The 16443-nt window shown below is 36.2% G+C and overlaps 1 protein-coding gene across 1 annotated transcript in view; it reads right to left on the reverse strand.

Annotated features, from left to right (window-relative positions):
• Positions 1-490: 490 nt before the first annotated feature.
• The window catches only part of LOC150107936 (frequenin-2-like), a 74725-nt gene continuing 58772 nt past the window's right edge, over positions 491-16443 (reverse strand). The window contains exons 2-8 of the mRNA XM_090415463.1: positions 9721-9745; positions 5951-5999; positions 5638-5727; positions 3050-3128; positions 2825-2913; positions 2249-2326; positions 491-638 (exon numbers count right to left, since the gene is read on the reverse strand). Coding sequence (XP_090271589.1) covers positions 546-638; positions 2249-2326; positions 2825-2913; positions 3050-3128; positions 5638-5727; positions 5951-5999; positions 9721-9745 — 503 coding nt within the window. The 3' untranslated portion in view covers positions 491-545. The remainder of the gene's footprint in view (positions 639-2248; positions 2327-2824; positions 2914-3049; positions 3129-5637; positions 5728-5950; positions 6000-9720; positions 9746-16443) is intronic.

The following is a 16443-nucleotide window of genomic DNA, read 5'->3' on the forward strand; positions in this document are numbered from 1 at the left end:
CTACCGTCTGATCTTACTATTCCTTCTAAGGTTATTCCATATCCATATTGTAACCCTTGCTTTTCAAGGGGCTTTTTCTGAATACAATCAGAGGTGTTTCTTTCGAACAAGACCGATTTCTACCTAAGTTGCTTTGATATGAAGCCTTAATTTGGTGCACGTATCGGAAAATTCCATCTCCGTTCATGATAATGTTCCACACAACAAAAAATAAAAAATAAATAAATAAACAATAATAATAATAATAAACACTCAAGATTGTAGAGAAATCTTTACTTTCTCAAGAATAAGAAATTCAGATTACAGAACAAACAAATATTGGAATGTTTCAAGGAATGGACGCTTGATGGCTCCACTAGTGATGAGGTTCAGTCTGTAATGTACAGAAGGGGGTGTGCAGAAGGCAGGAAGTGCATGAGGCAGTTGGAGAATCACTCAGCGATTGGCTGACTGATAAGTAACTATGGGACAATATATAAAAAACAGATCCGACTTAATAGCCACCCCCCTTTTCACCCCATCCTTGGGTTCCATGAAGAAGGCGATTAAGGGGCATAAAGCGTGAGTGCCTGAACAATCTTAGGATCCTGTCGAGAGCCTTCTTTGAATTCTTCTAGCGACAGTTTATTGTCTTGATTCTGTGGGAGAAAAATACAACGTCAGATGTCTTGGCCATTCAACGTTCAGATTAATTATAGAATTATTAATTATTGTATAATTAGATATCACCATTTTAGCTTCTATTCAATTATTTTTGATATCTGTATTCAGTAACAAGTTTTTATTTTTTTTTTTCGCTACTCTTAAAACAATTACTTTGAGTATTTTTTTCTGGTCTTTTAGCTTTGCTAACGAAGCCACAGATTTAATAAAAACTGTCTTCGATTCCGAAGAATACTATCTCGTGAATAATTAATTAGAAGCTTTCCAATTCGAAAATGTAAAAAAAGAATTAAAAAAAACTGGATACACGCAGTGCTAGCTGTATGCTTTATCCAAATATTGCATTTTGTTTAATTAATAAAAAAAAAATCGCCTTATCGCTACTTCCCCCACCACTCTTCTCTTTCTCTCTCATGACTTCTTTAGAATAGCACGTTAAACTGAGCTCAGAAAAAAGCATACCATTTACGTCACCAAACCAAGTTAATGTTTAAAGATGGATATGACGTACATCACAGGCTAGACTAATCAGTTAAGCATTTAGGTTTAGGCATTGTTGCTGAAATCTTGCCGATGGGTTACCAAACATTTCCTCAGTACATTTAACATTACATTTCCTCTCTTAAGTCGACACACACACACACACACACACACACACACACACACACACACACACACACACACACACACACACCGTCTGTTTTTTCTTAAAACTGATATTTGATTGTTATACAGTTAACAACATGTAGAAAAATAATATTTTTTTTTAAATAATCAGTCATCAAATTAAATATTATTCACTGTTATTAGCAGGTCCTTTTTTTTGGTAATCTTAATTACACCATGTTCCAAAAGCAGCCGACACCTGAACATTAGAAGTGGTGGTTGTTGTAACTGTTGGTTTCGTTAAAGCAAATAAATCCGCGAAGTGAGCTCATTTTATGCCCTGTGTGTGTTCTCTAGCTGGTTCGTCTGTATTGATGAGGTATTACGGTATGAAGCACTATATATTCTGTGGAATCATGCATCTCTCTCTATTCACTATTTTTTTTATGCATCTATATTTGACAGATTAACTCCTATTGCAAGATTATACTGACCCAAATGTGGTGATTAAAGTTAGTACTGGAGTGTTGGATTTGTCATCAGTAGAATAAGCGTTATGCTAAGTTTTTTTTGAAAGAAATTGAAGAATACGTTAGTCAAAACATATCGTCAGTTGATGGAATTTATATCACGTAGATTTTAAGCTACCCGCAAGCCAAACGGGTGCAAAAAACACGCACTCGACCATTTACCTGGATTTCCTCGTGCGTTTAAAAACATTTTAGTAATTCGTCCTTTAGAGGATCGAACACGATTTGTTTTCTATCGAGAAAAGAGAATGATCTGAGAATACTTTGAATATTAAAATTCGGTCTGCTAGTAGTGGATCCTAATACAATAGGAGAAAACGGAAGCCATGAAATGTACGGAGTACTACAGCATCCCTTAGAGATTTAAAAGAATTCTTTGGCGCACCCTTTTCAATCCCTCATTCCCTTAATGCGCGATCGACTTGAGTCACTCGATGAATAACGTATACCTTATCTAGCTGCTCAAAAATCCTGTCTACACGCTTCCTTGGATCATCTTCCTCCTCTTGGGTCTTTTCTTGGGTACCCTGCAAGAAAAAATAATCAAGGACACTCCATAAAGGGAGACATTTGCATATTTCATTTGATATTTATGAGCATGCTCAAGTTTTATTTAACTTTGAGGTTTATTAAATTTATTATTAACGAGGTTAGAATGTTCAGAGTTTATTTATGGAAAACAGTGGAATAAATGAAGAAATGAGGAAATACTATTAATTCCTTAACGGATAGATGACTTAGGTAGAAGAGCTACCTAAGTCATCTATCCTTTGAATTCACCAAAATACACAATGTACACCGAAGTTGCAAAAAAAAATTAATTTAAATCTTATGCCACCAAAAGGACACGTGATTCATTCTGCATGAAACAGACATGTCTGTTTCAGAATGCAGAACGATTAAGTGCACACAGAGCGCCACCTGGTGTTCATCGTGTTCTAATTTTACAATATTTGTACCTTCTTTTCCTATTATTTTCTGTACCCTAATTCCCAGCAATACAGCTAACGAAACCCGATACTTACCAGCATCTCGTATATGGCATCCACTATGTTATACATTTCTTCCCTGGTGATGTATCCATCGTTATCGACGTCGTATAGTTTGAACGCCCCTGTAAAGAAAGAAGAGCTACTAGCAATAGTTCACAAAACTTATACGAATACAGTATACAGTGTTTTCTCTTCTTTCTTTCTTTCTTTCTCATTCATACCACTTACACTCATGTTTTGAGTTTATTTATTACTTACAAACAAGTTTTTCCTCTAGACTTCCTCTTGACGTGACTGAGAGGGCTCGGATGAATTCTTCAAATTCTATTGTGCCATCCTGAAGAAAAAGAATTAAAATTGATCACTTTGTTGATATGAACATTTTTTTTTTCAAATTTCATTTATATCATATAGGATAACTTTTATTGTCTGCTTCAACCTTTTATAGAGTTGACAATCACGTAGCATGTCCAAAGAAACAAAAACTCAATATGGCTGACACCAAAATTGAAACTCTTCGACAGTTTTTTTTTTAATATAGATCTTAAGCGCAAAATTTAATTCTTCCAGTTCGAGTCCTTTTGCCAAAACTGAATTATATTGGTATATACAAGTGTACATCTTAAATACAATAATTTATACAAGGTCCATTCGCTCGGAATGGATTTGTCCCTTTGTGCATTTGTGCAAATAATCTGCATTAAATAGAAATGCAGAGAGTTTAAGATATTTTATGCCTTTCAAACACAAAATCGTAATAAAATTACCAGCCAAAACAAACTAGCATATCTACTTAGTTTCTTAGGTACGAAGAAAGAAATTCGATTTTGCCAGAAGCAACTATCGCAATTGGTTTTCTTGAGCAACACAGTATGACATGGTAGAAGCCAACTGTATTATAGACCTTAATTACTCCAAGAGCCGGATTTTTCGTCCACCAGAACAGGCAAATCTGTCCCGCGAACACATACGGGTTACAGTCAGGAAACTATAATGTGTGTGTGTACCCGGACTGATTCGTCAATTATGCCAGTCCCGAGCCCGGGTGAAATTAGGGGGGGGGAGAGGATTGATATGGTGCCTACTTCCCTGTAAAAAGGGCCTCACAGCCGTTGTATCATCATACTCTAAATAATAAACTCCAAGAGCCTCCGTAGCGGAGGTGGTAAAATAGAAAAATCCAAAGAATGTTATGAATGAGAAACAATGTCGAATAAGTTATCATTTGTTTTTCAGATGCTGGCCCCTCAAGGCATAAAGTGAACAAGCGTTTATCAATAAATCAGCTGACTTAAGGTGATGCCAAGCGTGACGTACTTTAACATTTTACGATACACTTCTTTGTGATTCATGTGCTGGCTATTCAAAAAAACTGCTCACGATCTGCTATCTGATAGTAAATCATGATGCAAGAAACTCATCTTTTTTTGCAATATTTCTTGCAACTGCTCCTCCTGATGACCAATAGTGTGATAACAGTGCCTCGAACTGAGTATCTCACTCTTCATTCTTGCTATATTTTTGTGAACGGCCACCCACGAAAGGGCGTTTAAATCTATACTCTATTATTATTACTCTAAGTGGGGACAATGGTTAGCGAAGTCGAGAACTGTGATCAGAAGACAACCATAATTGTTATGCGGCTTACAAACTTTTATCCACGCTGATCGCGTGGATAAAAGCTTGTTCTATCAGTATCCTGTGTCAACATACGGGACAAATGAAAACAATGTTAATGCTTTTTCATCTTCGAAATCCATGAATGAACAGTTATTTGCATCTCATCCTTTTTTCCCTTTTTATTAGACACTAACCTGTTACGTCCAAGTACATGATTTTATAAACCATATTTTGGTAATGATAGGCAGTCGTGTATCCTATCACCATAGTTTGTAATATCTCTTAATATCAGTATGTTCTATCGCTTTTGAACAAAGGACGAAACATAAATAATGCCTTTTAGAGAGATGCGTAGTCAATCTCGATTTTTCAGGCCTTCGCTGATAGTGCGCACAAGGTATAAATGAATCAAGGCTTTTCAGGGGAGCACGCCAGACATGTTTAAATTACTGAAATGGAATTTTTAAAACAATGGACACGTCAAGCACAGATGAATGTTGTTGTCTGCAGAATTAAATGTGACTTCATTATTCATTCGCTTATCTCTAGTCTTGTAGTGATAAATCCCAGATTAAAAGGCAGAGGAATACTTCAACAATTTAGTTTTGGTTTATTGTCATGCAAAGAACTTTTCCGGCTTCTCGCATTTCCCGCAAGAAAGAATACGGCTTTGATCCGTTTCTCATTAACTAAAGATCAAAGATCACCGAGTATGTTCAAAAGAAATCGTAGAGTATTCAATCTCTAAGGGATCTCATTCATTCAAAGAAAACCTGAAGGTGACTTTCAGGAATGAAAATTAAAAAAAAAGCAAAAAAATCTTGAAGCTGTATTGAACTGGCAACAGTATTTTAAGTTCTTCCTTTTTATAGAGACCTCAGAAATAAAAACCGTGACGAAAACTTTCTCTAAGGAAACCCAATAAAGTGTTGAAAAAGGCATCGCCACTTTGTAATAATTCCAAAGAAGAAGAGTGGAGAAGCAAAGCATTTACTTTATAATCTTTCGGTTGCTAAGCAACGGCTATTTCAGCAAATGTAATGGCAACTGCTTGTGATTTCTATAAATATGTTCAGACGAGATTGGGCGTCTTCAGTGAAAGATGAAATAGTGTTTTCCATCTTAAGTAGGTGTTCGATTTGGTTTACTTCAACAGCCAGTGAATGCAACTTTTGCTACGTAATATCATCAGACATTCTCATAACTTATTTTGTAATAGTACTTACTTTATTCTCATCAAAAACCCTGAAGACCAAAGATGCAAATTTTGAGGGATCTCCTTGTGGGAAAAACTGTTTGTAGATACGAAGAAACCCCTGTTAAAGAAAAAAATATTTAAAAAATGGATTAAGAAGACGTTTTCCGTTAGCTAAAATTTTCAATTTGCTTGCGCGGCTTCGCGTTTTGATTGAATAGGTTACGATCTGGTTTTATAACGCTGTTACCATGCCAACCGGCAGCCTCTTACTAGATTATGGTATTATCTACATGTGTACGCGAACTTGTGTATAAATTATTCACGACAACATCGCCACCTACCTGCTCGGTGAGAAGACCATTTGGACAATCTTTGAGGAATCCTTTGTACCTAAAAAAGTAGAAGTTGTGTTAGGTTAGGCTTTCAAAGAAATGTTCATCATACGTTATGTGGACATGAAGAACAAAACAAAAGTGTCAATAGCGAAATCACGTGATGGATTTTTCATGCCTTTACAGAACTAGTATTACGTCTTCGTTTGCATCCGCCTCCTTCGGGACCTTTGAACTTTACTTGATAGAAGACACGCTGTCTCTCTAGGTTCTTTGTCACACAAAACACATTTTCCTGTCCAGCTGTCTCTAATAAAAGACGTGCCACTCGGAGACGGTCCATTGTCTTCCTGTAATGGGATCAACTTTCGTCCTTAGGTGACAAATGACTGGGCGAAGTAAAGAGAAAAAGGCAGACGAAGTTATAACGTTTGGAAGACCCAGCGACCGATTCAATCGATACTCCGGTGGTTTCGATTGAGAATCCTTTTCCCGTCACCAGCAAGAGCGCGCATTGGCGAGTTGATTCCATCAATCTTTCACGTCAAATATAACTCTTCTTGCTGTTCTTGACTTTGAGAACGCTTTCGATAATCCAAGTTGTGCAAGCGTGCTAGCAAAGTTCGCTTGGGAAAATTTTATGTAATCGAGACACGTGATAAATGAAGTTTCAAAGTAGCCTCGGAACTCGAAATCAAATTTTGTGCATTGATTAGTAGATTACATTCGAGAACAAATGAATCCGGTCGAGCATATGGTAGAACAAATTAACCCGAATACTGTTGAAGTGGATGTTAATTAAATATCTGATAGGGAAAAAAAAAGAATTAGTTTATTTAATTTAACTGTCGTAATAGTTTTTAATCATATGTAGTGGAATCCATATAGACACATGATACTAATATTTACATATATCATCATCATCATAACACTAATTACGGATATAGACCATATTGGTCTGTTCCGGTCTCATTATCCATCCAATATCCTTTTTTTGAGGTCTACCCTGCCTTCTCTTTCCAGTTGGTTTATATTATTTTATTATTTGTTTAGGATATCGGCTGTTGGCCATTCGGTTTACACGTTCTATCCATTTTTGTTTATAATTGTTTAGTTTTTATTCTATTGGTTTTGTTTTTAGTTCTTTTAAAATGTCCTCGTTCCTTTTTTGATCTAATCATGTGTATTTTGCAGTTCTTCTCATAAATCTCATTTCACTTGTTTTTATTCTTTGTTTATCTTGTTTGTTTATTGCCCAAATTTCACTGCCATATAATAATGTGGACATTGCTAAAGTATTGTATATTTTCAAGCGTGTTTCTTTTTTGTACTATCGATACAAAATTAATAACGGAAAACTCACGTACAAAGATTATTTAATAGGATAATTTTCGCCTGTGTGTCACAGGCATCTTCAGTACATTTTAAGCTCAAATTAAACAATAACTGACGATTCCAAAAAGCGCCACCTAAGTAGCTGGTGTAAGATAACTAAAAAGGTCAATAAATTTCCTTTAAAAATAAAAAATGTATACAATAAAAAGTTAGGAAAGATTAGCTGATTTATAAAATACTATCTCCCATAAAGGGGATAGACGTAAACCGTCGGATCTGTTTAAGTTAGGAGAATGAAGTAGAGTTTCACATGTTTCTTTATAAAGAAACATGTGAAACTAGAAGAACACCAATCTTATATTGAATACTTTAAACCTGAACAGTCTGGACTTGCAGAACATGCCATTTTCACTAGACACAGAGTTCATTGGAGAAAGACAAGAGTTCTTCACAAAAGTCGGTTCCTCATGGAACGCCTTTATAAAGAAACATGTGAAACTCTACTTCATTCTCCTAACTTAAACAGATCCGACGGCTTACGTCTATCCCCTTTATGGAAGAGAGTATTTTATAAATCAGCTAATCTTTCCTAACTTTTTATTGTATACATTTTTTTTAATTTATTGACCTTTTTAGTTATCTTACACCAGCTACTCAGGTGGCGCTTTTTGGAATTGTCAGTTATTGTTTAATTTGAGCTTAAAATGTACTGAAGATGCCTGTGACACACAGGCGAAAATTATCCTATTAAATAATCTTTGTACGTGAGTTTTCCGTTATTAATTTTGTATCGATATGTCTACTCACGGTATACCTCTTTTAAAACTTTTTGTACTATATTTGGATTGAGTGTTCTATTACAAATAGAACACTCAATCTGTAAACAAAATCGAAGTTTTTAATTTTATGTCCTTTTCTCCTTCATATGATATTTCACATCCAAAATAACTGGAAGTATTTATCTGTTCTATTATTTTATTATTAATAACTATTTTGATTCTAACTGGAATTTGTCCACAAAATGCCATTGTTTTAGTTTTATCTGTGGAAATTTTCATTCCAAACTGTTGTACTATAATGTTTAAATTATATATTGCTCTTTGTAAACTGTCTTCCTTATCTGATATTATTACCCGATCATCTGATAATAATAACGTATTTATTTTGTTATTCCGGTAAATTTCTATACCTTGATTGTTTAAGGTGTTCCACTGTATTAATATTTCATTAATGCAAATATTGAAAAGTGATGGAGACAGAGGGCATCCCTGTCTCACTCCTTGGTTTATAGATTTTTTTCAGACAACTTTTCATTTATTTTTATTTTTATTTCATTATCTTTGTATATATTCAATATTGCATGAAGTAAAATATTAGGTATATTTATTCTTCGTAATATATCAAACAGTATATATCTTTCTACTTTGTCAAATGCTTTTTCGTAATCTATAAACAAAAGGTGAGTTTCCAAATTAAATTCACTTCTTTTTTTCTATAAGTAGTTTTAAACAGAAGATCTATATTTTTTAAACTTTATCGTTATTATTATTTTTATTATTATTATCTTTATTATTTAAACAGAAGATATATATTTACATATATAATCTTGTATATTAATACTATCACATTATATATGTCAGATATGTGCATGGAACGTACTTTTTTTATGCCGTTTTTGCAGATTCGGCTCTAAATGTCTCCCTTACTCCAAGAAACATGAATTAGCTTTCTTACGTCTATTAAAAACATTCACGTGCGTGTAATCTTTCTGCCATCTACACGGACAGTTTCTAGAAAACGCTGCACAGTTCCGCATACCGGAGTGTTATTTGGGAATACTTCACTGGATAAATTTATTCCTGAACGTTTCGTGGCATTATAAAAATGATCTAGTACGGAAACGATGTTTTTAAATGAAGACAAGCTCTTTGCGTTAGCGACTCATGTTAGCAGGGAACGCACACACCATTTAAGCACACAATGTTGCTTAAATGGCGAGTTATCATGACTGGGCTCATGAACCTGCACGTGATTAGGCTATAGTTGATCGTGTAATTCATGCTGTTAGATATGTATCTAAGAACAGGAAGGGTACTCAGTATTTATAGATAAGAAACTTAGTGATAACAAAACGAAATTTATATCTTTCAATGTTCGTGGTAAAAAACTGAAACTTATGTGGATGAATAATCATATGTAGAGGTATTGATTTAACATTCAGTCATAGAGAAGTTTTACAAATATTTATAAATATAATCTTGTCTTTCAATGCCCTAATTTTGCCTATTTTAATCATATTAACTTGCTAAAGCGATCATTGCATTTTTGTTAACCGTACGAAATACCATGATCACTTTAAAAAGTTTGAATTTATAAAAATATTAATCAGTTATGTAAACATTAAATATTAATGTTAAGATGTTAAATATAAAAGCCGAACTTACCATTGCCTAACTTCTTTTTCAGAAACTGAAAAGAGAAAACATTCTATTGCAATATTACGTTTGGATTACAATAGCTAACACAGCTTATGAATTTATCTAAATTTCTCAGAAAATACTCAAGACGGACAAAATCCATGAAACGAGATGCCGCTTGTTATTCGTTTGTTGTTCTACATTTGGTAAGTAGAGATTTCATACATACACCCTCTGTCCAAAAAAAGAAACCGATCTTTTCGAAAATAGAAGAAACTAGTGGCGCCACCTGTTGTATCTTTCTGCTGTCGAAAACGGCAACCTTCATTAGTGTTGTGTCAACTGTTTATGACATTTGTTTCATTAGAAGCCGAGTTATAGTGCCAAGAGTGACTGTGTTTTGAAGAACTGTCGGTCGTCACGATATTCATGCCGTACTCGATGAATTTTCGCTATCAATCGCTTCAAAACTTCGAGATAAAACTCACCATTGACCGTTTGGCCAGGCGCAACGAATTCTTTGTGGATAATGCCCTTTGAATCGTAGAAACAAATCAGCATTGTCTTTGCTTTTGACTTCTCCAAGCGACTTTTTTTTTCGGATGCCCCTCTTCTGGTGGTCTCCGCTCAGCACTCTGGCGCTTTGTTTCGGACTAATACTCAAAACACCACGTGTCGTCACCAGCAACGATCGTTTCAAGGGAGTTTGAGTCCTTACGAGCGGTTTTAACGAGGTCCTTGCAGTGTTCATTTCGATAAATTTTTTGGTCGTCGGTCAACTTGTCTAATTTCACCTGCTGTATCTTTTTTACAAAAAAGATACAACAGGTCGTTGTATATTTTTGTAAAAAGAAACCGAAAAGTTCGGTTTCTTTCTGGACGGAGGATGGATTTAATACAGGAAATACAATGAGAAACAGAAAGAGATTCTATCATACAAAAAGCCACTTCTCTTTTTTGTGAAACGCGCGTGGAATCAAAGATGAGGTTGGAAATATTAATTACAAATTATAATTATTTATAAAGGCTAATTAATTGCGTGCATTTATTCTCCAGAGATCGTGTTTCTTAGAACTTGTGCTGCATACGCCGTGTGGCATTTTTCTGGAACGCTGAGAACACCACGATAGTCGACACCTCAGTTCATTGAGTTTAGTTGTCGTGTTGGAGTTTGGCATTTTCAAAACAGGCGACACGAGCGTTTGTGCTTTGTATTCCATCCGGAATGAATAGGAAGATCCAGTCACAGTGGAAAGAAGAAAAAAAGGGATCGTGTGTGTCTCGTGGTTAATGATGTTTAAAAGCCTTTGACGAGAAGCTTAAATTAATAATTTTAGAGCGTCTTTATTAGGTGTTTTATTTGACATATCGGTATTTCATTTGTTTTAAAACGAATTGTCACAATGCTATTTCTTATTCTTGCTCTTTTTTTTATGTTCGCTCGAACAGCCTTAATAGTTAAAAAAAAAAGCTATAACTTTGAACGTCCATCTTCGTTGGGATCGTGCCAGCAAATATTCGAAGGTATTGAACACTTCAACGCCTAACTGTACGAAAACCAACTTCCCTAACATGCACCCTCAGGGCAATATTATTTAAAATTGGTTTTATTCCAAAATGATACCAAGCTTGGTGGTGGTCGGGAGTGGAGTAATCAGAATTCCACGTTTCAAGCCTTTCCGACTAAATAGAAAATTCTGAGCGTGTTTGAATTGTAAGAAAAGGAAGTAATTCTGCTTCTCACTCCCTCTTCTAAGTTAACATTTAAAAAAAGTAAATAAATTGTGTAAAATGCGCACGAGACATCAAAGAAAGTTTAGTTCCAAGTTGAGAGTCTTTCTGGGTGACAGAAAATTCCCTGAGGTGTTTGAACTCAACTGTGATACAAAATGCACCGCAAAGCTGCCCTTGCTTCTTTAGGAATGTTCTTTTTATTCGCAGACAGTTGAATTAACTGTACTTTCTACAGGTAATACAACTTGGTTTGTTCTTTTGGTGCTAAAATTCTTGCGTATATTTTATTGCTTAAATATTGAAACACAGTATGGAAGTTTGTATTCACACGTCCGAAGTGGCAGTCTGCTTAATAGATGGATCCGACTTCTTCCATCGCATTCTCGTAAATGCTCTGTTTCTGCATTATGCCTTTTTATAGCTACTTTTATGTTGCTCTACAGACTGGCCACCATCACCTTTCCTACGCTATCCTCTAATCACGTAAGAGCACAAGCAGCCACTACTCAATAACCATACATGATTCAGTATCACACTTACCGAACCAACTTCTCATCTTTCCCTTTTATTCGTTCTGCCTCTATTCTTTAGAACAGTCTTCCCCAACGAATACAACCCCATCTCTTCAAAAAAAACGCATTATCAGATGCCTTCTTTCATTCTTACTACTTGTCCCTTCCCCCGCCACCCACCCACACACATAGCGTTGTTGTTATAGGTTTTGTGACTGCTCATTTGCGGGATTGACATAAAAAAATATAAAAAGCCTCGGTACCTACTTATTGCATCCGATACGAGGTCTTTTGTTTGAAAAGACCGGAACTAGAATCCAGTCTAGGACATTAAGAGCTTTTATATGCTTTCAGCTGAAGACGAACTATCTGATCTCATATGCAGGTGAAAAGATTTAGTTTTTTTCTTCCTAAATCTCCAGATATTTCCTTGCAAAATTCATAACTCATCGACACATCATAATAGATGGCGATGGAATGGCCACGCTGCCATTGTTCAGGCGAGGTTTATAAAAAGCCAATTTACGTGACAATAACAGGCTCTATTACATCGGAAGAATGAGATAAAAACCCTCATTTATTCCTATACAGTAAATTAGAGAATGCGTTGGAAGTTTTTTCCCTTGGTTGTACTATAAATTAAAGATACCAAGAAATTATATTCTTGGTTTAATCCTTTATTCAAGTGTAAGCAAATAAAGTTTGCGCCTGAACTATTTTCAGAACTGGGGCAGTTGGTATATAGATGCTTATGACTCAAAACACATCTCCTTGCGGACATGTAGAATGCTATGCATTATGGGAAGGGTCACTACCCAGACCGGTGTCGACCTTTATTGAGGTCTCATCAGTGGGAGCCAAATCCAGAGGTGATACTAAGACATTAACATTAAAATTACTGATTCCAAGGGCCTGAGGCTTTATATACTCCCCGCTATCTGATAGGAATACAGTGAGGGAAGAAATTTATGAGCTGTTTGATCGTCCTGAGAGGACATGGAGATTATGCATCATTACTGGAAATTAATATGGCTTTTGGTCTTTTTTCAGCTTCCTGAACTAATGACCGTAACAGGTCACTAGTTCAGGAAGGAATAGATATAAGGGATATTTGTGTCTCGATGAAGCTGCACGTCTCTGACAAATCTTGGAGCGTTTAGAATCATTCGTAAACATTTGTTTTGCACACGTTGCAATTTGAGGATGGAGGTATGGCTCCAGGCTAGAGAGGCGTAAGTGATTATAGGACGAATCATCAGCTGGTACGGTGATACTAAGGCTGAAGTATTGTAGAAGTCATATTTTCATATACGAGTTGCCAAAAGGGGTCACACCTTATTATTAAAATACTCTGGATTAGAGATAGTTGTTGGAAGTTTTTCTACTTGTTTACACTGTAAATTTGAGATACCAAGAAATTATATACTTGATTTAATCATTTATCCAAGTGTAATTATATACGAGTTACCCCAGTCCTGAAAATAATTCAGCCACAAACTTTATTTGCTTACGCTTGGATAAACGATTAAACGAAGTATATAATTCGTTAAAGATACCAAGAAATTTTATGCTTGGTTTTAATCCTTTTCCCGAGTAAGCAAAACAAAGTTTTGTGCGTGAAATATATTCACGTCAGAGCTACTTGTATATAGAGGCTCATAACTTCATATCACTTGCTTTAGTATGTATCCCATAATGCAAAGCGCACACTCCCTTTCGGGCGTGTATAATGCAATGTATAATGGGAAGAGCCACTACCCAGACCGGTTTCAACTTTATTGAGGTCTCATCAGTGAGAGCCAGACCTGGGAGAGATACCAAGGTTGAAATAATGTAGAAGTCATATATATATCTCATATACAAGTAGAAAAAGGTGCTTGACCTTATTAATAAAAATCTCTGGATGAGAGAAAGATGTAGAAAGGTTTTATCTTGGGTTTTCTTGGTATCTTTAACGTATTATAAACCCAAGGTAAAAAACTTTCTCTGGGTATATAATTTCTTGGTATCTCTAATTTAGAGAATACGCTAAATGCTGCCGGTTTGAATGATGGAGTAGATAGTTGTGGAGTTCGATTTCCATCTTGGCCATGAATGTTTGTAAATGTCTGTAGGTGGTAGAACCTTAACCATCCTGTTTACTGGAGGCGTGAAGTGATCAGAAAAACTTATATTTAATCTTCCAGATTATCTCAACAGCTATTATTTAAAGATCAGGGTTCCGTGAGTATGTAACACTTGACCAATGGAGAATACAATTTTTCGAGCATAGAATTCACATTACAAAAAAAGCCAAGAGTAACTTGCATACTTGGAATGGAGAATACGTCTAATTCATTGGCGATCCGAGAAACTATTGAGACGGAGGATCGATGGTGCAATCTAGGAGGATCGCACCATCGATCCTCCTCCCCCTGAAATACATTGGATTATTGTGGGTAAGAACACTAAGTGAAATATGCGCGTAAAAAGAATATCTTACAAACACTTCACCTTAGAATTTTCAACTAAAAACAGCTATAAATAAATCAAATATACAGGAGAAATGAGTTTTCAGAATCAAAGGGTGTCTCGCTCTTCCACAAATCAATGTAGCACGGTTCTCCTGAACTTGGCTCTACTCGATTCTGTTGAGACAGCAGAACTTCCCTTTATAAACTTGCGGTACGTTTTGTGCTACTATTTCAGGAAACAGTTTTTCCAAATTTGATTCCGTTTAGAAAGCCAAAATTATCCTCTTTGAACTGAAAGGTAGGGAAGCGGAAAGTGCAACATTCTAGAGCAAACCAGTACTGTGCAACTCATATTGCATAATTACAATGTGACGTGTATAAGTGTAGAATAGCTGCTTCTCTTTTATATTTTACGCGCGTGATGCCATTTGAAAATAATCAACTGTTGTTGATTTAGTGTCGCTTCGTATAACTATAACTGACTCATGAGTAGACGATGCAGTTTGCTTAAAAGATCAGCGTTCGAAATCCCTTTTAGAAAACTTTTATAAGGAATTTCAATTGAATGGTGAAGATCCTCCAGATTCACTCCATTCACATCCTCCATATGTGAATAGTCAGTCACATATGGAAGGTGCCTCCGCCCCCGTCTCGGATGCACGCGATTAACAGACAAAATATATTAGCCTTATAGACTTATGTTTAAGGGTGCAAATTAAACAACTAATGAGTAGATTCGTACGGAGAAGAAAAAGTAAAGATAAATCTCCAGACTGGTCCCTTACCTGTGAATGAGGAACTGATATGTTAAGAAGACGACAGAAAATCGCCTTTGTTTTCTCTTATTTCAAATTACAGCTAAGGACATGACTTAGCATATTAATATCTGGATGATAAACTGTCTCCTCCCTACAAAACTGTCCGAAACTACTGCCGAATACGGCAATAGTTTTCGCATTGCGACATACTAACCTTAAATTGTAACATGGAGTCTGACTTATTAAGCCTGCATGCATGGATCAGTGAAAACAAAATCAAAAAGAACATCCAGAATAGCAAATATTTGAACTGAAGAGTACGAGAAGCAGTCCCTCCAACTAAATATCATACTCCACTTCTTGCGACCCTAGAAGCGATGACTGCAGTTTGGGAAACCATCCAGGAGGTCCACACCTATTGTCTAGGCATACATGTAGATTAATTCATTCATTTCGTATGCTGATTCAACGGCTGTGAGCCCCTTTTACGGAGAGGTACGGCATCACTGCAACCCCCCCCCCCATTTTTTATCTGGGCTCGGGACCGGCATAACTGACAATTCAGACCTATGGCTGGAGGGATTGTCTTAAGTATTCCTGATCCGTGTATCCGTGTGTGTGTTCACGGGGCCGGTTTGCCTGCTTGCGGGATGAAAAATCCCAGATAAACTGGTGGGGAAAACCCTGCTGTCCACGCCCAAGACCGGCTAACTTGTCTATGGCTGAGGAAGATCCTTAAGCTCCTCACGTCGTGGACGAGAATCGAACCTAGGACACGCTTTCCCAGGCATATGATTGCGAAGCGCATAGCCACTCGGTTGTGGATTATAACTTAAAATGGAAACCGATATCCAAGTTGTCATAAACAAACTAAGGTACACATTATATAGAACGCAGAACATTAAACGCATAGTATCACCTAAAATTTTACAGACTTTATATTAAGTACTGCTATATTCGCGAATTCGGTATGGAATTTGTAGCTGGGGGGGGGGGGGGGGGCATGCAAAAATATCCTTCGCAAATTACACAGTCTACGCAACAGAATATTTAAAAAAACCTTCGGCTATAATCATGCTGCAGCTAATAACGCTATCCAATGAGCAGCACCGTACCTTCAGGCAAGATGGTCTACTTTTCCAGGTACCTCAGGCAAAAAAAAAAAAAAAAGTATTCTTCAGCGCCATTTCGCATTCCTGGCACCAAAAATCTAACTCTCTCAACGGAGAGCTCACCAATGAGACATTGGAAGAACCCTTTAAGGGAGGCCTAAGGCTATTTCTTGGAGCCATA

The sequence above is a fragment of the Typopeltis vanoorti genome, chromosome 3 (assembly GCF_054136105.1).
Source record: "Typopeltis vanoorti isolate ZY-2024b chromosome 3, IOZ_Tvanoo_1.0, whole genome shotgun sequence".
Taxonomy (NCBI): domain Eukaryota; kingdom Metazoa; phylum Arthropoda; class Arachnida; order Uropygi; family Thelyphonidae; genus Typopeltis; species Typopeltis vanoorti.